This window comes from Idiotropiscis lumnitzeri, chromosome 8 (assembly GCF_059441095.1).
Source record: "Idiotropiscis lumnitzeri isolate Australia: NSW breed Sydney's pygmy pipehorse chromosome 8, RoL_Ilum_1.0, whole genome shotgun sequence".
NCBI classification, from domain to species: Eukaryota; Metazoa; Chordata; class Actinopteri; order Syngnathiformes; family Syngnathidae; genus Idiotropiscis; species Idiotropiscis lumnitzeri.
The window spans coordinates 18,337,457-18,365,441 of record NC_142398.1 but is presented as its reverse complement, the minus strand read 5'-3'; the positions used below and the strand labels follow the sequence as shown (position 1 = coordinate 18,365,441).

Genomic DNA, 27,985 nt, shown 5'->3' with positions numbered 1-27,985 from the left:
AAAAAAAAATAACGTTTAATTTTAAATGGGAATAAATAAAAGGATTACAATATATATGTCTTAAAAAAACCCACAGTATTTAGAAAATAAAACATTCAGGTTTATTCATTTAATTTTTTTCAAGTTCGGCGGGCCGGATTAAAACATTTAACGGGCCGCATGTGCCCCCCGGGCCATAGTTTGCCCACACCTGGTCTAAGCCTTACCTTCGATAGTCAAAGACAGGACAAGAAAGGTTAATTTCACGTTTACTCGAACTCCAATAGCAATACAAGACAATTAGAACACTTGAGGGTAATATGTACAAAGATATCAGGGGTTGCAGAAAAAGTTCTGAGGTTTCACATGATCCCTTCCGGACATTATAGTTCTGTTGCTATGACAACTCCGCTGAAAACTGTTCCATTGCCAACAGTTGGCAATTAGAGGACAGGTTTTGGTCTTGATGTGATGGAACAAGTTGAAAATCAGAAGGAGGGCACGCGTGTAAGGCCCCACCTCCATCGACGTTGCTAAAATGCTCCTCTGTGATACATTAATCTGTGATACATTAATCATAAATCATAATCATAAAAGATTTGTATATATATACACACACTCGCTTTCATTCACACACACACACACACGCACGCATACGTACACCCCTTGCACACACGCATGCTCATCAAGCGACACGCACATTCGTTCACTTGAACTTGGAACACTTCCTTCTTACAGAACGCATGGCAGTTAAGAGCCACTAGAAAGTCATGCATGTGTTCTTTCAAAGGATATATATATTTTTTTTGGCAACACACAAGTGCTTTGATCCATCACAACACTTTGCTCTTGCTACGAGGAGGGGCGAAACCCAGCCGATTGACCAACAGAAAGTCAGATAATGGGCCAGTAAGAATTAAAGCACTGATGAAGCAGGAAGACACAGCAAGGGTTCGGGGCAGGAGAGCAGAGGAAGAGTTACGACCAATGAGTCACACTTCTAGAAAAATAAAAAAAATGAGACGGGGCAAGGGGGGGAAGTCTCGTGGTGATCGGGAGATAGAAGCAGGGAGGAGCCATCTCTGACATGACCTTCAATCGCCAATTGGGATTCATTATCGTCGTCATCGGAAACTGATAGTTGAACACTGTTGGTTGTGCTTTTCTCCACCTCCCTGGTTTCTATGCCCCGATCACCACCGCCCTAGTCACAGGCTCGTCACCCGCTGCATCTGACCGTCGTCTCCTTCTGAAGACGGCTCAGATGTGTACATAGCCTCTCCGTTAGTCATCGGTGGCGGCGGCTGATAAAAGGTCTGCAGGTGATTGGGCCGAGGGCCGAGAGGGGGTCTCCCGAGGCTGTAGGGCAGCTCTAGGGCCGGCGGCTGGGGCGGGCTGGTGGGGCTGAGCTCTTCGGGACCTTCGGGACTGCTGTCAGGGTAGGAAAGTGTCGGGGGAGACGTGCGGCTGTAGAAGCGAGGAGGCGAACTACTGCGGCTGTACACTTGGGGTGAGTGGCGGGAGTAGAGATTGTTAGGTGGAGAATTACCGTCGCGGGGAGCAAAGATGTTAGTTGGTGGTGAGCTTCGTGGGAAGAGACCGAGAGGCGGCGATCGACTGTCTCCGGGGTAGAGCGGCGATGGGTTTGAATCTTGGGCGTAGATAGGTGAGGTGTCGGGGTCAAGGTCAAGATCAGGGGTCAAAGGGAGAGTAAAGCCATCAGAATCCTCTCGGTCTCCATGGTACCTGAGAGAACCTCTATCTTTTCCTCGTTTTCTCCCGTCGAGACCGCCGTCGTTACTATCAAACAAGAAAGATTCCTCTCTGTCCACGTCGACCCCACCACGCCACACATCGAGTGCTCTGTCTTTCTGCTTTTCATTCTCTCGTTCAAATCCCACTCTCCACCCATCTCTGTCCTTCTCTCTCTCCATCCCAGCTCTCCAACCATCAATCCCAAAATCTTTTCGCTGAGTGATGAACGTTTCTTCCCGGTCCGTCTCTGCTGCTCCTCGCCATGCCTCCATCCTTCCGTCTCTTTTCTCCAGGAGATGCGGTTCCTCCCGTCCTCGCTCTATTCCACCTCTCCACTCAGCCATGTCTCCGTTTCTCTTATGGGAGCTGAAAGACTCGTCCCTTGCTCTGTTACCTCCCCTCCACTCATCCATCAGTCCATCTCTTTTTAGGAGAAAAGTCTCATCCTTCTCCCGGTCCTGCCCTCCTCGCCAAGTGTCTACACCGGCCTCCCTCTGTTTGGTCAGAAGCGGCTCCTCCAGAGCTTTGTACAAGGGCTCCGATTCCTGTGGGGGAGGGGGAGGCGGCGGCGGCAAGGGTCTGTCACGATAACGATCCCGGTCTCGCTCCCTCTCTTTGTCCGTCCCTCCACCGGACTCGGCTGTGCCGCGGTGGCGGGACATGGTGCCAGGGGTGCGGCTGAGGGTGGAGTATGGCCGAGCTTGAACATCTGGGGGTCGTGCTTGTTGCCTTTCCTGGAGCCCGCGACGACCCAGCGTGCCTTGCAGCTGCAGCCTCTCGCCATCTTTAAGCAAGTCATGGGACTCGGCATCGGCTGGTGTGCGTGCGTGTGACCAGCCATCTTGCGAGCGTGGTGGTGTGACACGATCTTGTTCGTGTGATGTGGGATGTGTCTCAGCACCTTGTAAGTGATGCCTCAAATGTGGCCAACCCTCTTGCGCGTTGTGTCGAGTGGTGGGCTGCATGGTGGCCGCCCAGCCCTCCTGGGGTTGCTGCGCGTGTCGAGTCAGCGTGGCAGTGTGAGCGAGGGCCGCCCTGTCCAGATGATGAGGCCTAGCCAGACTTCCGTAGCGCTCGGGAGGGACCGGCATGTCGCCCGAAGGCCTCAGGTTGCTCTGCACCAGCTCAGAGATGATCATCTTCTCCAGTGCAGCCGCGTCAGACAGGTTGCGACGTATTCCGGCAGCGGTGCCTAGATCTGCAGCGCCGTGCGGGGTCAGCAGGGCAGGGGAGATGTCATCGCCTCCCATCCCGACGCCGCCCTCTTCCAGAAGGTCAGTGCTGCCAACCACTCCAGCTCGGGATCCAGGCATGGCCCCAAGTCCATGGAGCGTGAAGGTATTGGGAGTGTAGCCTCCGTTGAGACACACGCTGTCCAACCCACAGGACTCTTGACTCTGCGACACACCAACTTCTACAGATGGAAATGAAAAAAGAGCAGTTATAAAAGGAAAAAGAGGATAACAAAAAAAAGGGTTGTGAAAGGAGTTGCATGAGTAGATGTATGAGCAAATAAGTAGAGCTTCCCACAGATTGAGTTTTTTTTTTCTTTTTTAGGTTACGACTAAAATTCAATGTGGTTGTTAAAGAGAAAAATCCTTCACGTCATTCTGACCAATTCTGTATGATTAATGTGTGCAAATATGAAATGGTGGTCTATGAAGACAACCACAGTGCTAAATGATTCGGGTGAGCACAACAAAGAAGAGCTCATACTCTTATTTTGGAAGGTTCCAACTGGTCCACGTAAGAGAGAGACAGAGAGGAAAAGAGTCAAAAACATTCCACCACAAATGTAAAAACAAAAAGTATGCAACAATTACAAAAAGTAACAAACACTTTTTCCATCCATGTATTTTTTTTCCATTACGCTGGTCGTCAGTGGTACACCCTAGACTGTAAATTCTGCATTAGAAGGCATGAGCCAAGATTAAAACCAAAAATCACATCTGCTAACCGCTAATTCGCCACCGCGATAAACATAAAAAACATAAAATAAAATAAATTCCTTGCAGGATGTACATAAAAAAACATTCTCTCAAGGGAAGGTGCAGATTTGAAACTTCATTTACCCATCACTACCGCCGAGTCCGTCCATCAGCGACGACGACAGCCAATCAACATCAAGAACGTATTTACTACGTCATACGTCAAACTGACATTTTTATTCCTTGATAAAAGCCTTGAAGGTCCCGGATACTCACCTCCTCAAAATGAGAAATTTGCTCCTCAAATGAAGTGATTGATTAGGCAAAACTGCTCCTCAAATAAAAAATGTTATTTCAAGCCTTGTACCGTGTAATCTCTGCTCTCAATTTAATTAAAAAATAACTAAGCAGTACATTTCACAACAATGTAAAATTGAAGGAAGCTGACTTTGAACTCTAAAATTAATGGAAATCTAATTAACGTCATTGATATTGCTTGTATCATGTTGTGTCCGTACTATTAGTTGTTTAACGATGCACAAACGATTGCGGCGGTAAAAGGTCATTAAAACCGCAAACTAGTGACGGCTCTTGCGCAGTACTGCCTTCTACTCTTACTTAATGACTGGACAAATAAACACAATCACGCCTGCAGACTTCTAATTGTGGTCAAGTAAGTCATTGTCCAGAAGAAAGGCCACGGAGGTTGTGATTCGGTCTACCTGAGGAGGTGAAGGGTTGATTGTATCCCTGTGCCAACATGGTGTCATACGGAGAGGCTCCGGGGTGAGTCTGCAGCACTGGATTGGTCAGGAAATGATTCCCCAATGCAGCTATGTGCAGGAAAGACATGAAAACATGTTGCGCTGTGGAACAGCGAAGAAGTAGCAGATGCTCACCTCTGTTAAGAGTTGGGGTGCTGTTAACATCAGCGGCGATGAATGACGACTCAGTCTGTCTTCGCACCGTGTCGTTCCACATCCTCCTAATACGACTCTGGAACATTTGGCAGACAGTCAAATCAGGCTCGTGTCAAGAAAAAAAGTTCACGAGTCATGGAGGAATTGTGAGAGTTGGAGTGAGCACCTGTCGGTTCGCTGTGGCTCTCCGCCCCTGGCTGCTGCTGTAGCGGCTGTTGGAGCGCAGTGCAGCACCCTTGACCGAGTCCGGAGAGCTGGACGACGAGGTGGCGCAGCACTGGGAGAGACGGAGACACCGGCCGTAGTCTTTCTGACCCTGAAAGCGCACAAACCATCGGCGGTGTATGATCACATGACCGGCAAGATGGGCAAGACAGCGATGCTCAGCTCTGAGGCTGACCTTCCTGGTGAGGGTGCAGTGCAGGATGGTGATGAGGAAGCCCTGCGCTGTATTAAGGGAGGCGAAGAGGTAAGCAAGGAGGAGAGAGGGCGCAGATAAGAACATCAGGCCGGACGACCAGTTGACACATTGTAGGAAGAGCAGCGTCAACGAGCCCACCGCCCACGCCCTGGACACACAAGACCACACATGAATATCGTGAGGAAATCGGCATTTTCTTAAACCCCCCCCCCAAAAAAAAGAAGGCCAGCACAAGCTTGTCATAAAGTGGTTTGACTGCATGTGTAAGCGCTGGATGGCAATCGAGCTTTCGTTCCTCATGACAACATCAAGCACAGCTTAAGGCAAAAGGCTAGATCATTAACGAAGCAACAGACTGCAACACCGCAGTTCCAGTAGGAGCGGTCCTGATGGGCTGCTGTAATTAAGTACTGCTCTCGTTGGAACGAGTCAATACATTCTTAACTTCATGGACATTATTAATATCTGTCCAATCAAAAAAAAAAATGTGCTCCAGGCTCCTTATTTAAAGCCAACAGTCTCGAACTTGAGTCTTATTCCGGAGAGTGATTTTAAATTGCACCGGCAAATCAGTGATGGTGTCGAATCCATTTTTTTTTATCTTATAGGGCTGGATAAGGTAAAGTATGTCCTTTCTCAACTGTACTTTGGAACAGTAGTTCATGCCTTCGGCACATCGCGGCTTTGAAGTCAGCCAATCCTCCATCAAGCGTTTCCAGTTGGTCCAAAATGCTGCTGCTTGCCTCTTGACTGTTGTTTTTAAATCTTTAATTAGCTTTGCCTTAGCCTACCTCCCTGAGAGCTCCACTACGCTTATAATATAAATAATAATAATTAAGGGCATTCTGATTCTGAGTTGGCGCATCGTTGACTCTTACCCACTACCACGCTACTTAACCATTTATGATTTTGAATTCACCAAGTTGGTAGGCTGTCGTTAAAACTGCTGCATCCGACATTTCTACAGCAAACATCGCAAGGTGAACTTCACAATTTGGTTCTGCTCCAGTTTTTACGAAATTATTTTTCAGAATTAGGGCTAATTTTGACGCCAAATTTGCACAAATCTGTGGATACTACAAGCACTATTTTGGCAAACATGACATTTTACCCACAGAACCAAAGACAATTACAAACCTCAGGTTGTCATGGCGACTGGAGTCTGGCTTCAGGGCAGCAGTGCTGTGCATCTTATGTAAGGTCATCACTACGATTACAAGGTTAAGCTGTAGACAATAACACAAACTGTCAACGCTCTACATTCACACATACATTTCTAGACCACATGAATGGTTAACTTTCAACAAGGTCAGAACAAAAATCTTACAGTGATAATAACAGCTACCGGTCCAAGGAAACTCCAAATGAAGTAATTGTCAGTTCGCAGCCAGCAGCTGTGCATAAAGACAGGCAGACGTATTAGGAATAACATCATCCGTCTCTCTCTCTCTCTCTCTCTCTCTCTCCTCTCTCTCTCTCTCTCTCTCTCTCTCTCCCCCTCTCCCCTCTCCCCTCTCCTCTCTCTCTCTCTCTCTCTTCTCTCTCTCTCTCTCTCTCTCTCTCTCTTCTCTCTTTCTCTCTCTCTCTCTCTCTCTCTCTCTCTCATACACACACACACTGCACAATTGTATCGTGGTGAACTTACGAAGTTTTTGAGCCGTATCCTCTGAAGTCAATGGCTGCCGACACGGCCACCACCAGCCCGGGTACGGAGTAGCCACTCAGGTACAAATACTTCCGCCGGGAGTTACGACCTTCAAACACCTCACGTTGCAAAATGTACAGTTCCACTGCTTCCAGACACAACCAGCAGAACACCGAGAGCAATGAGAAGTGCAGCAGGCCGGCAATGATGGAGCACACAACCTATAAATATAAGTGCAAAAAAAAAAAAAAGCATAAGAGAGAGCATTCTTTTTTTTACAAGCACCCCTCATGTCTTAGGGAAAATAAAAACTCACGGTATATTGTGTCTTATTGGACTCGACAAGGAAGAGCAGCTCAGTTATGAGCAGGTTGGCCCACAGGTTGCAGTGGATGGTGCTGTGGTCAGTGTGCCAGGGTGCCGCCTGGCAGCACAGGGTAGTAAGACAGGTGGCCAAACACACCAGAGCAACAGAGATGCCCACCCAGGAGACGATATACACCAGAAGCTCTTCTACTCCCACACCGGACTGTGAAGACCAAAAAGAAAACGAGAGCATGTTAGAGAAGTCAAAACATCACCTAGAACGCTTGAATTGTGTTTCACGGGAGCCGACAGCAGCCTCCAGAAATATCGCACTCACAGCTTCAACTCAAGATAATTGAATGATTAATTAATAAATGTCTTTATCTGGCAAATTAGTGCAAAAATGAGATTTGATGGCTGAAGACTAGTAGGAATAACATTTTATCAGCCTTTCTAATTTTGGAAGTGAACCCGATCTGGGAATTTGAGACGCAGCAGCGTTGTCATAATTAATCTGGAGAATGGCATTCAAGCCTTCCAGAAATGACTGATGATTATTTTACGACTATTTTGGTTTGCTTTTCGTTTACTAAAATGTGCAAATACTGATGCAAAAATAATACGTGTCATATGAGCTTTCATTAGAGCTGAACAAAGAGGTTGGACAAGTGATGGGAAAATGAAGCTTCAAGATGTTTCATGAACCAGTTGTTGTATTTTTATGTCCTCTAGATGGCACTGTTGGTTTAAATAAAGGATTTAAAAAAATGGCAAGTCAGTCTGCTTTCAGCTCAATGTTTGAACAGAGAGTGCCATCTACAGGAGTCCAAAAATACTACAACTGGTTCATGAAGCACATTTGAAGCTTCATTTACCCATTACTAGGTTGGACGTACACAACTCAAAAAAGTGTGAAGACAGGAGCCTAATTTTATCGTCAACCTTTCAATGTTGTCTTTTGGAAAAACAAACACAGTCAATGTAAGTTCATGGACTTGAGAGTATTTACTTACAGCAGGTTGTTGGTACGTCATGAGTACAGCATAGCTCGACAGGTGGTTGCAGGCGCAAGTTGTGTGCGTATTGTTGGTGTGTAACAGGCGACATCCCTGCGTGGACCACCTGCCGGTCCCAGAAACCCCTGAGGCGTTCCAGAAAGAGCAGTTGGGACCAAAGTGGTTGTCCAGCTGGGGATACGGCACAAAACCAACGGTCAAGTGTTGATAAACATCATCTGGAATCTTTCTTGCCAAAATTGCATTCCCCAGCAGACCTGCAGGTGCCTCAGCGTGAACACCACGGGCTCAGAGAGGAACACTCTATTGGAGCCTCTGTGCACAGAAGCAGAGATGACGTGGGAGTTGACGACCAGGCTCCTGCGCATGACCTCTGACCCCGGTCCAAGTCCAAGTCCCAGCCGCAAGGTGGAGTTCTGGGTGGTCAAGAAGGTGCCCAAGTTCTTATAAAGAGAGAGGACCAACTTCACTTGGCCTAAACAATGAAGGGAAGAAGTCATTTAGAGGCATATCTGCGAGCTTATCACACCATTAATTCCAAAATCCATTAAAAGTTGTCAATGTGGTTAAACTTTGAGACGAGCGCGGTTCATACCATTATTGCTATACTGTTGCAGGGCCACTGCTGAGATCTGCAGGATGCTGTCGCTGTCGTAGGAGTGCGGGAACGTTAGGTCCTGTATGTCCGCCTCTGTGTTTAGCACGTACACCTCCAGATCTAAGCACACACATACAGAACAATCTGGATGAGAAAGCTTGTTTTCAAAATGGTGCTCTATTAAGTACTCGCAAAGACAGCGACAACATACCAACGTTTGGTGCTCTGTCACTGAATCGACCTTCATAGAGGTTGTTAGCCAATAAGAACGCTCCTTTCTCTACCGCATCCAACAGGAGTGACGCAGAGCGGGACTGGTCAGGACCGCTCATGTCAGCCCAAGACACCAGAGCCTCAGGACCCAACAAGTTATCGACTGTTTGAACCACAGCCTGACAAGGAGAAAGGTGCATTACATTCTGTTCGCCTGCTCATCCTTCCTTCTGCCCTTTTATCCATGAATCCGTTTCTCCGTCCATGCATCCATTCTTCCATCTTGCCTTATTCCATCCGTCCATCGTCACTCAATCCATTTAAACAGCCATTTGCATCCGCCACTCAATAATCCATCCCTTTGTTTAGTCTATTAGTCATTTCTACATCTGTTTCTCACCCATTTATCCATCAATCCATTGTCGATCTTACACTTATCCATCCGTCCATTCTTTCATCTTGCATCGGTCATCATTCATCCATTCATAAATCACTCAACAACGATCCTCCAAGCTCTTCATCATCCATTCATTTGTCAATCTGTTCATGAGCACCTTTGTGTCCATCATTCTTCCATCTGATCCCCTACCAATCCATTTTTGTGGCCATCGTTCATCCATTCATCTGAAATAACTGTCTATCCATCAATATGTCATCAATTATTATCTTGGATTATCCGTCCATTTTCCTTGTCCACCTGTGTATTATCCAACAGTCTGTCTATTCTCATTCCATCTGTCATCATCCCTTCTTGCATCTGTCAGCCGTCCATCTATTTATAGTCCTGTCATACATCCATCATCTGTCCGTCTTACATCCTGCAGTCTGTCCAACCATTATCCCTTTTTCCGTCATTCCTCATCCATCTGTCCATCAGCGAGTCATCGGTTCATCTATCCAATAATCATCCATCCATTTCACATCCATCAATTGTCTATCCATCCGTGTATTGCTCACCTGCACATAAGCCCTGCATGTACGTTCCCTTTTCTGCAGCTACAAAGAGACAAAACATTTGTGTTACAAATATCAGCACTGACATTTGGTTCCTCTTTCTGTAAAAGGTCAAGTACAAATCAGCATGAATTTGAGGAGCAAGTCACCTTATTGTAATTGCGTGCCGCAGACTCTTTATTGGCTGGTCTCAAGGCTTGAAGCTGGGAGTCCAAAATGTCCAGTAACTGTTCGATTAATTTTACAGACATGCTGACATCACCAGCGTAGATGCGTCCGCGGGTAAGGTTGACCAGCTCGCCAGCTATGTTTGCTGCATTCTCTCCGCTTTTTATCTGGAGGAACGGAGCAGAGTTCAGAATCACTCTTTAATTTTTCACATTTAAAGTGGAAGTCAAGTCGCATCTTAACGGGATTCGGGCCATCCGCGCAAGGTGTGTGCATACGTAACCGACCTTTTGTGCAATCTGGCTGACCCAGGGCGAGGTACAGTTAGATAGGTCAGGACCTCTAGAGCTCCAGCTAACTGGCGACATCATGCACTCATAGGACGCGATACCTGCAGAACAGGACACAGGTACAGAACTTCAAGAAGGTTGACCCAATAATTAAAGTTCATCACAGGTAGAAATATTGTTTCATTTTATTGTTTTATAGTAGTGATGGGAAAATGAAGCTTCAAATTTGCCTCATGAACCAGTTATTATATATTTGTGTCCTCTAGATGGCACTGTTGGTTTAAATAAAGGGTTTAAAAAATGTCAAGTCAGCTCAATGTTGAACACAGAGTGCCATCTACTGGAGTCTAAAAATACTACAACTGGTTCACGAAGCAGATTCGAAGCTTCGTTTACCCAACATTGGTTTACAGGTCTGCAAATTAGATGCAACTAGGTCACTTCATTTATGATGGGAAATTATTCCCCAGTTTTACCCGGCTCATAATTCTAACCATAAAATAGGATTAGGAGGCACAATGTGCAACAGACAAAATGTCCTCTTTTCCTCTGGGGCAGAGCAACACCGAGGAAGACAGCTGCACACCGAGAGGAAGAGTTGACGGACCGTGACTGTAACAAGTATAACTACTCTTTCTTCTCTGTCACATGGAAGCGAGTTCAAAGAGAGGGCATGCGACTACATTTCAGAGGGAAACAAGATAGACACGAAAGAAAACGCTGACATGATTAAACAAACGCACGCATACACATGTCTGTCTTACCCAGCGAGCCTTTGGGGCAAGGCCTCTCCACCGTCTCTCCTTTCAAAGTGGGCGGCCACTGTACCCCTCTGGCCACTCTCCCTTCACATCCACCCACTTGACCAGGGCCCCCCGGGGCCAAGGGGACACGCAAAGGTGGGCGTGGCGTGAGGGGGACCATGGCTGTTATTGGCCTCTGGTCGAAGGGCCCTCGGTTGATGACGCCCACCGGGTGGGAGGCTGATGGCCGCACAGGAGTCAGTGCAACTGTCGCTGTGTAAGAGCGGACGGTTGTCATCAAAGAGGAAAGGGGACCTGTGGAGAAATAAAACTTAACGTCAGGTCTGTACATTCCTCAACGTTACAACAATCCAAGTTCTAGATCAACAGACCTTTAGTTGGCGGTGGCGGCGTGAACTGAAGTGGGTATCTTAGAACGTAATAGTTATTCCACACGTACAGCTGGTTGTCTCTCGGGTTGTAGTCTATGGAAGAGATGTACTGGTAGGGATTGGGAAAAGGTATCTGAATGGGTAGCTCCTGCCCGCGGCTGGTGTCGTAGGCATAAACCACCATATCATTGCCCGCACGGCCATCCGCCTGCCCCTCATCATCCTGGAAGACTGAGCGCACCGCATAGAGCACACCGCAGGCCATGAAGGCGTTGCTCGCCCCACGTTTGTCAAAACCTGTGGCCCACGTGCCCTCGAAGCGCAGGGTGTACGGGTTCACCTAGATGAACACGGATGAGACGGTGAGCGGAAACTGCTGTCGCTTGTCAAATGTTGCCAAGTCATCTGCGTTACCTGGCTGACCACAATGCGTCCGTTATTGGCTTCGGTGGAGTAGATCACCCACAGGCCGTTCTCATCCACTGCCAGATCGATGTCTGACTTTCCTCCCCAGCGGTAAGGTGATGTGTCATGGTAGTTGGCATTGACCACCACTGCCTCGCCACTCTTAATGCGTGTCCGTAGGTCGTACTTGACCAGGTTGCGTGTTCGTTCCTTGTTATAGAACACGGCGCCGTCATATACCACAAAGCCGGTGCCGTCTACACGACTTGGCAGTCTAGGATAAGGGAGAAAAAGCACATTGCTTTTCGATTTGATATGCATCTCAATACACGGGGACCGGTACGATTCAAGGTCGGTTTATTTTGAAGTGGAACGATTCGATTCGGGTCAGTTCACCGGGATTACGATTCTATTGGATAAGGTGCGGCTCATTCCAAGAGGGTATGATGCACTAAATTTCTTGTCGTCATTTTACAATGTGAATGAACTTGTCAGTCGGTGACTCTAAACATGGCATTTTGACTACAGACGGAATGACGACATGAATGGAATCAGACTTTAAATTGACTGTTTGTCATACGATCATCTGAGTAAGCAACATCAGACTTGTCAAAGACCAAAGAGGAAGAAAAGCAAATTGAAATGCCCGACCTGCAGATGTTTCGCACACACACTCACTTATAAGTAGTGGTGACGCGGTTCTGCCGGTAGTCGTCCCAGGAAGCATATTCATAAAGCACTTCGGTCCTGTACGGTGTCCATGGCATCACGTATAGTCTGTCACCAGCCTGCAAAGGATCCTTACACCATGCCCCTGACTGATGTTCTGCCTCCAGCTGAGACGAAGGTGGCTGGATGCTGAGCAGTGATCCGGGACAGACGAAAACTGGGAGATGGGAGTCGTCAGAGAGAAGGATGTGAGAGCGAGGACAGAGGATACGGATGGATGATGGTGAGCAAGAGAGAAAGAGAGAGAGAGAGAGAGAGAAAGAGGAAAGATTGTGTTTGAAATGGATCAATGCATGAAAATTGGATTGAGCCAGATGCCGTTGATGCAATGAGATTAAAGAAAGACAAAGAAGAGGAGACACAGAGGACTTTAAAACACCTGTGCTGATGTCAAAAGACAAGCAAGAGACGAGACGTAAAAGTGAGGATATGTCTGTGTGCGTGTGCATGTGTGTGTGTGTGTTGTGTACGCGTGTGTGCGTGTGCATGTTGGTGCGATGAGTAATATAACAGGGGACACTGCAATGAAAGTTGTGTGAGTACGTTATAGGTGCGTGGGTGTGTCGGTTAGTGCAGTGTGAGGTAGAATCAGGGGCGCAGAGGGCGGGGCTACATTTTGCCTTGAAGTGAATGAGAGGGCAGGTTAGTTTACAGCGAGCACAAAGATTGGTCCACCCACATGTCAAAAAAATAAATATATGGACACAGGTTTACTGTACAGTCTCACGCTGGCATGCAAGAAGGCATGCATACACACACGCAAACGCACGCGCACGCACGCCACACGCACACATATATTAGCTGTGCTTGATAAGCACACATCCAGACCTATCACGCACATTTGGTCTTATTTTTTCCTATGAAGATAAATAAGGGGCTCTGCCTGGGGGAAGAAAAGGGAAAATAAGTATAAAGAGGATGGAAGGGAGGAAGCAAAGTTAGAAGGAAAGAAGGGAGGAAAGAAGATAGGTACAAAGGAAAAAATTAAGGAAGAGTGGAAGGAAAGGTGATGGAAAGAAGGAAGGACAGATGGAAGGAAGGAAGGTAATAAACAAGGAAGAAGTTGACGAAAGAAGACAAATAGAAATGACTGCATTAAGGAAGAGTGGAAGGAAGGATGGATAGAAGGAAGAAAGGAATAAAGGATTGACTAGAAAAAAGAAGGAAGGATTGAAGGGGGAAAGGAGGGAAGTAAGAAAGAGAAAGAGAGAAGGAAAGAAAGGAAGGAAGGACAGATGGGGCGAAGGAAGGAAAGAAGGTAGGAATTAAAGAAGGAAGGAAGGAAAGAAGGAAGGAAGGAAAGAAAGAAAGGAAGGTAGGAATGAAAGAAGGAAGGAAGGAAGAAAGGAAGGACGGACGGAGTGAAAGAAGGAAAGAAGGAAGGGAGGAAGGAAAGAAAGAACGAAAGAAAGGAAGGAAAGAAGGAAGGAAGGTAGGAATGAAAGAAGGAAGGACCGAAGGAGGGAAGGAAGGAAAGAAGGAAGAAAGCAAGAGAGAAAGAAAGGAAGGAAGGAATCAAAGAAAGAAAGACAGCCAAACAGACAGACAGGCAGAAAAAAAAAAAAGAAAGAAAAAAAAACAAACAAAAAAGAAAGAAGGAAAGAGGAAAGGTGTCGAGCTGTTTATGTGTGCAATGAGATCAACCAGGACAGAAAGAACAAAAAGAGTAGAATAAGAGAGAAAAGGAATAGAGTATGTGTGCAGAACCTGTATCAAATTGGATAAAAGCGCAGATTTCCATACAACGAGGGATGGGAAAAAAGAACAGAAGAGAAAATGAAAAGGGAGGGGGGCAACATCCAGCATGACTACAAACAACGTCCTAGGGTAGGAGGAAGAGAAAGAAATGGTAAGAGAGAGGGAGAGTAGGAAGAGAGAAATAGGGGGCGTGGGTGGGTAAAGAGATCAAGATGCTACAATGTATTGTCTTTACCTTTTTGGTCCACTTCTACTCAAGCATAGGGAAAAAAAAGAGGGAGAGAAAGAAAGAGAAATCAGAGGGAGAAAGAAAAGAAGAAATGAAAGAAGCAAGAATGCAAGCGAGAAAGAAAGACAGAGAAGAAAAAAGAAAGTAAAGAAAGAATTGCACAGATTATGAGTGCCATTCTCACAAACATTTTCATAGCCAAAAGCAGCTTCCCACTTGGCCCCACCACATCCCTTCATCACCACTTTTCCCCTCTCTCTCCATCACCCCACCCTCCTCCTCCTCCTCCTCCTCCTCCTCCTCCACCTCCTCCTCCACCTCCCCTTCGCTCAATCCCTTAGTCCAACTCCTGTGGAGAAAAGAGAGCAACTCCTGGGCTTGGTGTGACTCTGGAAAAGAAAACACACACACATGCACACGCACTCGTGCCCCCCTCCCGCGCACACGCACGCACACACACTCACTCACGCCCACAGGAGACATACAGTATGCAAATACAGTTCTCTAGTTTGTTCCTTCAACTTTGTGTTTGTATTTCAATCATGCGCACACCTTCTCTGAGGAGAGAAAGCATCTCAGGGATACAAGAGGTTAAAAAAAAATCTGTGAAACATGTCTGGACAAAAACAAAAAAACAAAAAAAAGTTTCACACCACATGAACAAAAAGTATTGACACACGTATTAGTGAACTTCTCAATCAGGGGTTGGGTGCGGCTCATCAGTTCTTCCGGAAAATTCATTCTTCATCTTACTGACTTAAAACATTTTGAAAATTGCTATTCTTACAATTCCAGTTGACTAGACTAAAAAAAAAAAAATTTTTTTAAATGTGAATTATGACACAAATCTTGTCCAAAAAGTCTGTTTTAGCTCCATTAGAGCATGTTCCAATATTTTTGCCAATATGGTGAATCTTTGTGTGCCATACATCATCAAATAAATGTTAATAAAACGGTAGTCATACTAATATATATATATATATATATATATATATATATATATACACAAATATATCTGTAAATGCATACTCACTATAAGGGACACATTCGTACTGGATCTCCAGGTATTTGTATGTTCCAGGACAAGGGTCTGGGAAAACGTCCACCCCTGCCACCACCACACACTGCGTCCTGTTGTTACACCTGCACGACGCAGTGATGGATGGCGTGAGAAGAGAAAGAATGAAAGTGATTAATTTACAGCAAAGGGGAAGCAAAGGGCTCTCCGTTTGTCTCCTCACCCCGAATATTGATTTGTTCTTCGAGGAAAACACTGCTGAGTACACAGCTAATGGCGCAGCCAGATTTAGCCGGAGTGATTATTGCACTTGCACACACACAAACACACAACAAAAGCTTTTGCTGGGTGTAATGTTTCGACGAAGACAGGTTTGGTCAGGAGCGTGCTGCAAACAGCAGATGCTTCCATTGATTTATCTGTCCGACGAAGTGATTTGCATCTTTTATGAACGATACGAAACTAGTGTGATGAAACGCACGCACACACACACACACACGTACGCACCTCTGAGCCATAATCTTCAGTGCGTCTGGAAGGTAACACTGCGTGTTCTCCATCTGGAAAGGCTCTGCGTCACAAATCTTGTCATCGGTGCGTCCATAGTTGGCCGTCTCCACCATCACCACGTCGCTTCCCGGGCAACGCAGTTCAATGGGGTAACCCTCACACGCCAGTTCCCTGCGCAACAGTCCGAATGGCATGGCGGCCCGGGACATGGCTGAATGGATGATTGGTAATATAACAGAAGAGAAGAAAATACAGTTACTTAAAAGTGGTTCCTGTCACATTTACATCTTTAAAGATTTAAAGTGATACTCCGTTTTTAAATGGTTCTACTTCAGAATAGGGAATTAAGTAGTGATGGGTAAATGAAGCTTCAAATCTGAATCATGAACCAGTTGTAGTACTTTTGGACTCCTGTAGATGGCGCTCTCTGTTCAACATTGGGCTGAACGCACGTGGACTTGCCATTTCTGAAACCCTTTATTTAAACGAACAGTGCCATCTAGAGGAGTCAGAAATACAACAAGTGGTTCATGAAACATCTTGAAGCTTCATTTTCCCAGCACTAGTATTAAGCTTTGTGTAGTACACAGAAAAAAAAATATATAAAAATACAGCCAAAAAAATTGATTCACATTTGGTAGTGTAAAACTGACCAATTGGAGCATATTTGAAAAAAAAAAAATAATGATTAAAAATAACTCGAAATTTAGAACATCAATATTTTGCCCAAATATGTTTGTTTGTTTGTTTTTTCATGGAAAAATTTTAGATTTGAAATGTCATATTTGGCATAAATGAGATACTGGGCCCTATTTTTGTTCCCAATGCAGATGTCTTACTGTGCCTGTGGGAGGAGTTTTCTGTATTTCGATATTTTGCTCAACTTTGCGCCGGTAGAATTGATGTCATGCCGTTGTGCGCCATTATGGAATGGCCAATCCTGGCGACATCCCTAATTTGCATCAAAATCAGGGCAGTACAAAGCGCATAACCAAGTACGCCGTGCTTGACAGCGTGGAAACAGAAATTAGACTCGGAGTTCATGCATGACATTGGTCCGTAAAACTCAATTTCTGCCCTATTGCATGATGTCATTCATTCTAGGGTGAGAACATTTATAGTCATAATCTTGTTGTTTCTTCTTTTATAAATGAATGAAATCAGTGAAGGAAAATGACCTTATCCCTGCTAATCTCAGTCTCGAAATGGTGCACACTAGTGATAGGAAAATGAAGCTTCAAGATGTTTCATGAACCAGTTGTTGTATTTTTTGACTCCTCTAGATGGCACTGTTGGTTTAAATAAAGGATTTAAAAAATGGCAAGTCAGTCTGATTTCAGCTCAATGTTGAACAGAGAGCGCCATCAACAGAGAGCGCCATCTACAGGAGTCCAAAAATACTACAACTGGTTCATGAAGCACATTTGAAGCTTCATTTACCCATCACTAGTGCACACCCATGACTGGTCCCTAGCAAATTGCAGGGCACATAACAACAAAGTCCTGCCATTCACGAAGACCAATGACAAATGTGGAAAGGCCCACTTCTTGCATAAAAATCAAATCATCAGCATTCTCCAAGCACTTCTAATTGGCTAGATTTCATCTTGCATCATGGCAAGTTACCATTCAGCATTCAAGGTTGCGTGCTCAAAGTCAGCCTACGGCATACTTTTCTGAACAAACACAAAATCATTTCGAAAAATACATATACTGGATGGATTTTAAAAACAATTATAAACACTCGCTCAAAACGTTAATAATGCAGAAAACAAAATATGAACACCAGCAGTAAAATTGTCAGTTTCTGACCTCATTCCATACAAAGAGGCATATTAACCCATCTAAACCTGGGCTATTGGAGAAAATCCCATTAGCATTACCTAAATCTGCTGTTCACATCAAGCAGAGTAGCGTGTACACATGAAAAGGTCGTCACCGAACGAGGATTAAAGCGAGCACACGACGGCGGAGTGATCAGTATGCTGCTGGTGTGTCGTAACTCTCCATGGTGCTGAATGACTGATGCTTTATTAAGGAGCAGCTACAGGCAGCTTTAAAACACTCCCTTTGGCCACTCTTCAAATGTGTTCAACGTCTCGTGTTTATGTAGGTCACTGTCTTTCAAAAACTTTGCAATGACGGCTTTTCATTGGTTTGGTGAGGGGGGGGGGGCTCGGCGTGATGATTTACAACCTCTGACATATACTGCAAGCTGGGTCTATCGGTATTTTTTGCTCCACTTCAACATTTCAGTTTTCCCAGGTGTCAACAACTTGACATAATACTTGCTTGAGGGGGGTAGGGAAGCTTACCTTGGCTGGAGGGGGTGACATGAGCCAAAATGAGCAAGCACACGCCCAAGAAGCACAACGACACCGCCATGCCGGGAAAGAAGAACTCGGTTGTCACACCACCAGCCGCGTTGGGAGAGCCTGGGGAGGAAGCAGCAGAGGTAAAGGTGAGCCATGCGGAGTGAGGAGCTGCACCCTCGCCTCCTGTGCATAATAATGACGTGTGTGCGCTGGCATCTTTGCACTTGCTGTTGAATGACACAGTGAGACACGTGTGTGAAATGCAGCAGATGGGAGGAGGCAGGAATAACAGACAGACAGAGAGGAGAGCGCGGGAGAAACCGAGATAACAATTGAGCAATCGAGCAGCAAAGTCTCTCAATCTGCTGTTACCATGGTGACAGCCCAGTGCAGTCTGGGGAAGGAGGGAGCGATGGCGGGAGAGAGCGCGTGCGCGAGAGAGAGAGAGAGAGAGAGCAAAGAGACATGCTGGGTTTGTGTACGTCTGCATTTTTAAGAGTAAATATGTGTGAATGTGTGTTGAAAGTCCACAGTTAGCCCCGAAGCAACACTGGCCACTGACCCACAAAACAATCATAATCTTTCTATCCATGCGCAGCGTGTTGAAATCACTTACAAACACACGCACGCACGCACCCCCCCACACACACACACACACATTAGGCCACTTTTCAGTAATCCTAAATAAATGATGCAGCAGAGACAAACTCCCCCACCCCCCAAATAGGAGTGGCGGCCTCCACACAGCAGAATGTAGGTGAATGTGCAATGCGCTGCAGTGCACTCTTACAGTGCACAGAACACACATGATGCATGCACACGAGAGCATGAGGAACAAGTAAGATGGCTGCTCAATCGGAACGGAAAACAAGACCCTGAATGGAAGAAGACTGAGGCTTAACTGCGTCATGCAGCCTGCTGCTATAACATACTTAATGTGTGCGTGTGTGTGTGTGTGTGTTTGGGGTGGTCGGGTGGGCGATGTATATCGTTATTAATATTATCGCCTACGTTGCATTGGCACAAATAAACATCTTTTTTTTTTCATTCGGACTGCGATAGTAGCTGGAAATGATCGACCCTTGCATCCTCCACATCAGACTTTGCTGATGTCTCTCAATACGGAGAAAAATTCACTAGAAGTTTATTTTAAAAAGAATTCTCATTCTGATTGCTGTTTTGGTTGGCAGTGGTAGACCAGTGCTTACTGCAGCTCAAAATGTGATGATATCTGTCATTATGGGGTAATAGGAGATATTTAGCTGACAAAATGTCAGCATCATCAACACCGCTTAGCCTGTATGGGCTCGTGGTGGGGGGTGGGGGGCTCGAGCCTATCCCAACTGACTTTTTGGTAAAAGGCGCACTTCTATTGCAAGGCACACATGGACACTAGTGATGGGTAAATGAAGCTTCAAATGTGCTTTATGAACCAGTTGTAGTATTTTTTTACTCCTGTAGATGGCGCTCTCTGTTCAACACACTGACTTGCCATTTTTTTAAACCCTTTATTTAAACCAACCGTGCCATCTAGAAGAGTCAAAAAATACAACAACTGGTTCATAAAGCACATTTGAAGCTTCATTTTCCCATCACTAATGGGCGCCATCACTGAGTGGGAAACAAACCCTCGCTGCATAGGGGTGTGTGTGTGTGTGTGTGTGTGTGTGATTCTGACAATCATTAAAAAAAAAATTTTGGGGTTATGGTTAGTTCTCCTTTAGGTTGATATGAGTTCAGGGGAAGGTTTAGGGTCATATTTTCAATGTGACAAAAAAAATTAAAGCATTTAATATATATGTGTGTGTGTGTGTGTGTGTGTGGCATGGCTGCATAGGTTCCGACTGTACTCATGCTGTGTGTGCTCACTTGTGACTTGTGCTTCTCTGCAACCTCTTGTTTGATAATGACGGGAGACAGATTTAGGTCATTCCTTAACAAACGTCCAACATGCACAGACTACAGCAAGAGAGTGGACCTAACACACACACACGCAGTATTTCCTACCCTTGAGGGGACATTAGGCAGATTACATCCGATTTCCAAGTTCAACTATGCTTAGATAAAATGATATCCACACCATGTTTGCAATTTAAATTACACAGATTCCACTGATGTTTTTAGTCCACATCTTGCGCTAACGTAGTTGCACGTATCCACACGAAAACATTATACGTAGCCAAAATAATCGAAAGTGGGATACTTGCCTTTCTACTGAAGTCCACTGAACCAACACAACTGCAATAAAGGCCTCAGGACCAAAGTGACACACACATATACTCACCCCCACACAGTAATAACAGTACATAAAAAGACTCCCTCGAATGAGACCCTCTCCAGTGTTATCACACGCGCACATACTGGACACACACTAAGAATTCGAGTGCACATAAATGTCTCATCTCAGCCAAAAAGCCTTATGGCAGCATGTTCTTTTGCTTGCATTCCCCATTTCTCTCTCTCTCTCTCTCTCTCTCTCTTGCGCGCACACATGCACATGTACACACATGTACACGCACATCTTTAAGTGTTGGTGCAGAGTAAGTAGAGCACGGACACTGATGGGCCTTGACAAAGCCACACACCCAGTCCCCCTGTTCACAGCACGGCGCTCCCTGCCTGCAACCAGGATGCAGCCTTGGGCCAGCGGCCGGCCTACTTGAAGGAGCAGCAATCTAAATGAAAGTGTGTGTGTGTGTGTGAGTGGGCCTGGAGTGAAATAATCACACACAGACAGGAATGCATGTGCATAGGTGATCACGACCAAACGCCAAACGCACTGTGGCATTCTGCTTACACGAGTGTAAAACATCTGAGTAGTTGCAATATAACCAAATCCAAAAAAACTTTCTCCATAGTCACAGTTCTTTAAAGCAGCAATATAAGTACGTGTGCATCAAGTGAATCGATCAAGATGTATTCTTTGGAAATTGCAAGAATTTGGATAAGGATAATCCTCTGATGAAGTTGGAGCTTTTAACTTTTTCTACCAAAATAATCTAAAGAGAAAAAGCTCAGAATCACTCTTTTTAAATTATTTTTCTGAAGACTTTTTTTATTATAATTTTTTTTTAACCATTTTTAACCATGGATGCCACATTTGTGTCATACCTAAATGTATATTTTATGTGCTATATTCATATATGTTGTAAATCACATCGAAACCGCAATACCTGCCAGAAAAATTTATCCATCCATCGATTTTGTATCGAGCTTGTCTTCACACGTGTGCTGAAGCTTATCACGGCTGGCTTTGGGAGAGACAGCTGTTTACACAATGGAATGGTCGCTAGTGATGGGCAAATGAAGCTTCAAATGTGCTTCATGAACCAGTTGTAGTATTTTTGGTCTCCTGTAGCTGGCACTCTCTATTCAACATTGGGCTGAAATAATTTTTTAAACCCTTTATTTAAACCAACAGTGCCATCTAGAGGACTGAAAAATACAACAACTGGTTCATGAAGCAAATTTGAAGCTTCATTTTCCCATCACGAATGGTTGCCAGGCAATTGCCAGGGAACTTTTAGACAAACAACCATCGGAATTCACACCTATGGCCAATCAATCTAAGAAGCATGTTTTCGGAAGGTGGGAGAGGAGAGCTATAGCGATTATCTATTTAGAGCCTAATTCATAGAAGTTCATTCATTGATTTACCTCCTAAATGTTTGAGCCTTTGAGAGGGTCTGTGCACTTTTCAGGGTCTTACATGATCGAGAAAACAATCATAATTAGTTAAAGAAAATGGCACTCGGTGGAGCACAGACCTTTGCAAAGGCCGAACCAACGTCCGTCTGACATGTTTCGATTGAAAAGTATATCGTGCAATGCCTCCTCAGCAAAACAGAGCTAATAAACTAACAGACGGAGCTAAAAACGAGTCTCACCCGTCGCAACTTTTTTCATCGCCATTGCAACTACCTCCATCCATTTTGTCCTGAAGCAAGTACATTGTAACCACCAAAAGAAAGTCCTTGATAAGATAACCGACAGACGACGGTCGCATTTCAGCTTGCGGAACTTGGCAAAGGTAGTAAAAGAAAAAAGAAAAAAAAAAAGAAAAAAAGCTGTCAAAGCCAATAAAGTTAGACTGCCGGAGATGAGTAAAAAAAAAAAAAAAAAATGATGTCAATCACACAGGTACAAAGATCCACACCATAATAAAAGCAACCATAAAATCAACAGAGAGTAACTGCCTCCTCATTTGGCTGCAGAGTGCAGCAAAGCCTGAGGCTCATTTGCTATAAAGCACCAAGTGACAAAACAGGCGTGTGGCGCTGCGCCGCTAATGGACAAGTGAATGCGTGAGTGTGTGAAGGGGAGTCAAAGGATGAGGGAGGGATGCAGACATCACAAGTCTGACAGCAGACAAAAACTCTACCCAATGTGGCATAAAATGTGTCATCCATAATATCTAGAGATTAGAAGTGGATTTTAAATCACTCCACTGCACCCTGTGTGTGATATGTAGTGAAGTGGACTTTCAGACAGTTGACCTCCACAACTCCCACAGGGCTGAGGCCTGCCTGCACGGTGCAGTCCGACCACTTACGGGGCTTTAGAGTCTGTGTGTTTGTCTGGTCGATGCGTGACTCGAGGGAATTGAGGTGTCGCCACATGTCAATCATTTGTTTGTTGAGGGCAGGAAACAAAGGCAACGCTCAGGGCCAAGTCGGAAGCACACGGACCAACATTGCACGTCATGCAGGCCACTGATTAGACCTTCGGCGTTTGTGGCTCGATGCAGTGGCGAGTCCAATGCACACACAGACAAATAAATCATAAAAAATTTGAGCAAATTGCTGGCAGATGTATTTTCAAAGTTGACTGCTTTTTATGACTATAGCTACGAGCCTGCACATTATGGACTGTGCCAGAAAGGCAAACAGAAGTGGTATAAGCTATCACAACATCTTTTGTACACATTTTTTTTTAAGAAACTGATCAAACACCACCTGCTCACGGCATGCAAACTTAAACAAGACTTCCTTAGGAAATATTGATCGCCATCCTTTTAGAGCACTAAACGTTTGCCTTTGAGGGGAAATAAGAGAAAATATATATATATATATTTTTTTTTTTAATTTTTAATTTTTAATTTTTAATTTTTAATTTTTAAAATTTTAATTTTTAGTTTTTAATTTTTTATTTATTTTTATTTTTTATTTATATATTTTTTATATATAAAATTTAAAAAAATTTATTTGTAACGTGACCTGGTTGTGAACAGATGTGTTTAATTAATTTAACTCCTTACGATTGCTGTCTTATTAAGTTCAGTGGAACCTCCTGAGTCGACCAGTTCCTTGAAGATGGTTGACTTTTAAGTTGCTTCGAATTTGAAAGTAACTGTAAAGTAGTAAATCAGTCATCTTAGCACATTAAGAGATTCCACCTTAACTCCAACTTGTGTGACTTCTGCGATGTTCGACTTAACAAACTGTTCGCAAACAGTATCTGGTGCACAACACAAGAAGTTGCTCCTCTATTTCAGTCCTTCCTGATTGAGAGACCAACAGTTTTACGTCGCCATCACGAAAGCCGTGGCTCATCTTAACTTTGCGTTGACCACACGCTGAAGAATTTGCGATTGTAAGAATTATCATTACGTGTGCGACCCGGTTAAATAAATAGAATCAAACTACAGAAATGATAAACCCGTCATGAAACTATAGTTTATTTGCCAACAGATCGATGATTTGTGAAAAGAAAACGGAGGTAGATTTTCTTTCACCTGAAGAATACCATATCGTCTCAAGGCAGCTAGAAAGTTGATTAAATGTTGATAAGCTTCTTCACATATTCATCAAGCTTGTAATCCTACCCCGGGCATGAATCCTCTGAGATAACAGCACACTGCGTTCCAGTGACTCATTGCGCTTTCTCAGTATCTCCAGCATTTACAATTTTACGCCTGATTTTATCCTTTTTTTTTTTATAAAGCACAGTAGCATAAATGAAGTATACAGTAAACGGAAGCAAGCCAAATATCCTTGAGTTAGTTAAATATTCATTTTCCACGAAACGCATGACACATCAAAATGAGCCCTAATAGTTTGTTTGTGCATCCATTTACTGTATTTTGTTGTAGTGAAGCACCTCAAAATGTCACAGTTTGAAATCTTGGACAAAAAACAGAACAAGACAGCAAAATGGTATTGCAAAAGAAAAAGAACTCGTCACTTCAACATGGTTTATCAAAACCAACGAATGACAGAGCTGAGCTGAGCTGAGCTGAGCTGAGCTGAGCTGAGCAGGTTCATCATCGAGCTCGTTTGCAGGCAGGTGGAATTGGCTGCAGCTAGAAAATATCAAGGTGGAGCGTGTACACCGAGGAAGAAAATGAAAGAAAGAGCCTCCTATCAAATGGAGGTGTCTTGAAAACGACCACTACTAAAATAGAACCAACCATAGCATATGAAAGTATACAATCTGTAGCTAACCTCAATTTCCCGGACAAAAATACAGAAGGAATATGTTCAAATGCCATATACTTCCTTTCCGTCATTAAATAAAAGATCCTTCATGATGCTTTTCGTTTCAAGAGGGTGACGGACACAAGACCTGCGCTTTTGCCCTGGAGTCAACTCATCTCTATTCATCAAGCCATAAATCATGTTCTCGGCAATCCTAATTAACACCGCCATTCATAAACATCATTACAAGCCCGCCGGTGTTATTTTTAACTGTAGGAGCAAGAACGGTCACACTTTGAATGATTTACGTCTCCCTTTGAGATCATTTGATTTCACACGTTCACAAGAGCATTCGCTTGGACATTTGTTTGACGTGTTCGCGATCAAAGAGGCGCTACCCGCGATTGTCTAAGTGGTGGCAAAATGGGAGGAGATACGCAAACGTTGCACTCTTGTCAGACATTCGTCACCTTGAAGGTCAGACTGCACATTGACGAGTCTGACTACGCACGAAGAACACATGATGAGAAAAGGCATCATTACCCTCTTCGCCGGTTTGATGATCGTAGGTAGTGACGGGAAAATGACGCTTCAAATTTGCTTCATGAACCTGTTGTTGTATTTTTGCGTCCTCTAGATGGCACTGTTGGTTTAAATAAAGGGTTTAAAAAAAAATGGCAAGTCAGTGTGCTTTCAGCTCATTGTTGAACAGAGAGTGCCATCTTCAAGAGTCCAAAAATACTACAACTGGTTCACGAAGCAGATTTGAAGCTTCATTTAGCCATCACTAGTTGCCAGCATTCACCATTAACTAGCTACGACCACTACTACACATGTCCTCATATTTTATTAAAAGCATGTTGTTTTAAGCACTCACATGATGTGAGCAGGACCTTTTGGTGTTCATTTAGCGACAAGAAAGCACTATGATGAGTCTTCCGGGGGAAATGTACACCGACATTGGTTCAATCAACTAAAGCAAAAAACGAAATCCATCCCAATTGGGGTTTCATGTGAGCGTGGATTTGAACTAATCATTTCTCTTTCTTTTGCCCCTCGGGTCTTGATATAAATTACCTGTGCTTGAAAGCACACCTGATTACATTTTGTTTTCTCTTCCACATGAATCATGTAGTACACACACACTTGCTAAATGGTGATGCGAGAGTTCATATAACCAGTCTAATCAATTTGGGGGAAATGACTAATCACACCGATAGAAACATTCTCAAATGAATACCTCCTTGAGAACGGCCATCAAAACGCAGCTTGATTATCTACGCAAAGACAGACTATTTGATACAGCGCTTGTAATGAATCTAATTAGATTGTGCAAGCGGTCATGATGTTGTGGCTACCCGGTAAATATATGATGCTGTACTTGATTATCTTCGCACAAACACAGTGAAGGTTACACATGCAGCTAAAATTCAGGCTGGCATAAGAGCAGACGTCCTGTCAGCCGCTGAGCATCTCTCCCTCTTGTCGCTCTCCTCCATCCTTTACTCATCTGCCTCCCTCCATCCACTGACACGCAGGCTTGCCCAGCCTCCTCTGCTGACCCACACCTCTGACATGAGCTCTCATTCAGTCTCTCACTCGATGCTAATCATTTTTCTCGTGTGTTCAAATTTACAGTGAAGTGGCCAAACCGGGTCCTCGCAGATCGAACTGTGCACGTGCAACGAGGACGCCAGACGATCCCGAGAAGCTGCATTTGGATCGTTCTCGCAATATACCCCTTTGGTGGGAAACTCTGAGACCTCTCTCGCCGACAAAACCCTGAGGACGCTTATCACGTGCATATGAATATTTCACAGCTTACCACACTCTTGCACACGACTGACCCATGGAGCTTAATGGCATCACGTCACTCTCATCAAATGGCTGAAAAAGGGGTCACAAATGGGGGTACAGTAGAGTGCATCCCTGCACACTATCGTAGACATCAGTTTTGGATTTTTAAGGGTATATGCTCCCGGCGTTGCCTAGGTTACATCATGTCTATGGCGACGCCAAAATGATTGCACTGACCTACCTACATAATGAACTTTAAAACAAAATAAAAAATTTATATTGTGGTGTTAAGTCTGCTATGATTAATGCTTCTCGGGCAGTAAGGGAGCCTGCATAATAAATTCTCAGTCTATCCAAGACGGTCAAGGGGATAAAATGCAAAGTATACCTTTGAGAGTGCTACACTATTGTGACAAGAACTGAAAGCGCAACGATGTATTTTTTAAGTGAAGGAGCAGACAAACCTCAACTGTCATGCCATTGCATCGATCGCTGTATATGTGCATGTGTACATTCCGAGAAAAAAAAAGAGATGGAGAGAGAGAGAGAGAGAGAGAGAGAGAGGGACAGGGAGAGGGGCGGGGTGCATCCATCTTATGTCCATATCTTACCGTCAAATCCTCCTCCTCCTTCTCCTCCTCCTTCGCCTCCTCCTCGCTCACTGCGTCTCCATAGTTCCGTTTCTCTCCTGCCTCCACTCCACTGCCCGTTACATGAAAAGCAATGCAATCGTCTCGAGGCAGGTGATGGCGGGTGATACAGCAAACAGAGAAGCAGTCATTAGGGGTCCAACCACAACTGGGCGCCCCTCCGCCTCCTCCTCCGATTCCTCCCTAAGCCTCCTCCAGTGATGAGGGCTCTCTGCTGGACCTCCGTCCACTCGATGACGTCCCGGCTGCACTGTGCGTCACGTTAGTACCCTCATTCCCACGGCGTTCATGGCCACGGACGCCACGGGCTGTCGGCCTTGTTGTATTTAGCTCCGATCGCTTTTGCGGAAAGAAAATACACGACCAAAGATAAACGTGAGCCGCAGACCCCGTGTGGACCTTTGTCGTTATCTACACCTCACGGAACCTCGTTGTTGTTGTTGTCATGACTGCGCATCTTCTTCCGACATTGTTCAAACACATCCTTGCACTTAGCGCCGAATAGCGTCGATGTGAAAATGCATCCTCTCGACGAATTGTGCTCAGTCGCATCGGCAAGGGCGGATGCCGTATGGTACCTTTTTTAAAAAACAAAATGCGCCGATTTTATCCAATTAAAAAGCTACTGATTTACTGAAACACGCACACGCTTAAACAGCTGGATCGTCACGGGCTATGGTTTCCCGCTCCTGGCATCGCCTTGCGTCCGTCCTCTGTTCTCCGAGTGCGCGCTCTCGCGTCATCCGCTGGTCCGCTTGTTGCGCGCTCTGTGCTCGGGAGCGCGCAACGCCTGCCTGCCTGCCTGCCTGCCCGTTTGTGGGTGTGCGTGTGCGTGCGCGTGTCTGACTGTGCAGTACATCGTGAGTGGATGTTCGACTGTTTTTTAAGGT

The 27,985-nt window shown here is 44.9% G+C and overlaps 1 protein-coding gene across 2 annotated transcripts; it reads right to left on the bottom strand.

Moving 5' to 3' along the window:
- Positions 1 to 235: 235 nt before the first annotated feature.
- adgrl1b (adhesion G protein-coupled receptor L1b) lies at positions 236 to 27,867 on the bottom strand. Of its 2 annotated transcripts, XM_088301871.1 has the most exons (26): positions 27,057 to 27,867; positions 18,233 to 18,352; positions 15,915 to 16,128; positions 15,423 to 15,532; positions 14,396 to 14,410; positions 12,412 to 12,619; positions 11,743 to 12,007; positions 11,329 to 11,668; positions 10,958 to 11,251; positions 10,191 to 10,294; positions 9,885 to 10,070; positions 9,739 to 9,777; positions 8,780 to 8,960; positions 8,566 to 8,688; positions 8,228 to 8,445; positions 7,968 to 8,141; positions 6,965 to 7,177; positions 6,649 to 6,869; positions 6,331 to 6,397; positions 6,141 to 6,229; positions 4,983 to 5,151; positions 4,749 to 4,898; positions 4,562 to 4,658; positions 4,385 to 4,495; positions 3,451 to 3,471; positions 236 to 3,148 (listed from the first exon to the last, which is right to left on the bottom strand). In XM_088301871.1, exons 2-26 carry the CDS (start codon positions 18,300 to 18,302, stop codon positions 1,188 to 1,190), a joined length of 5,640 nt encoding a protein of 1,879 aa, XP_088157997.1. In that variant the 5' UTR covers positions 18,303 to 18,352; positions 27,057 to 27,867; the 3' UTR covers positions 236 to 1,187. The 2 variants fall into 2 exon arrangements, with proteins under 2 accessions (XP_088157997.1, XP_088157998.1); XM_088301872.1 differs by lacking the exon at positions 14,396 to 14,410.
- Positions 27,868 to 27,985: the final 118 nt, after the last annotated feature.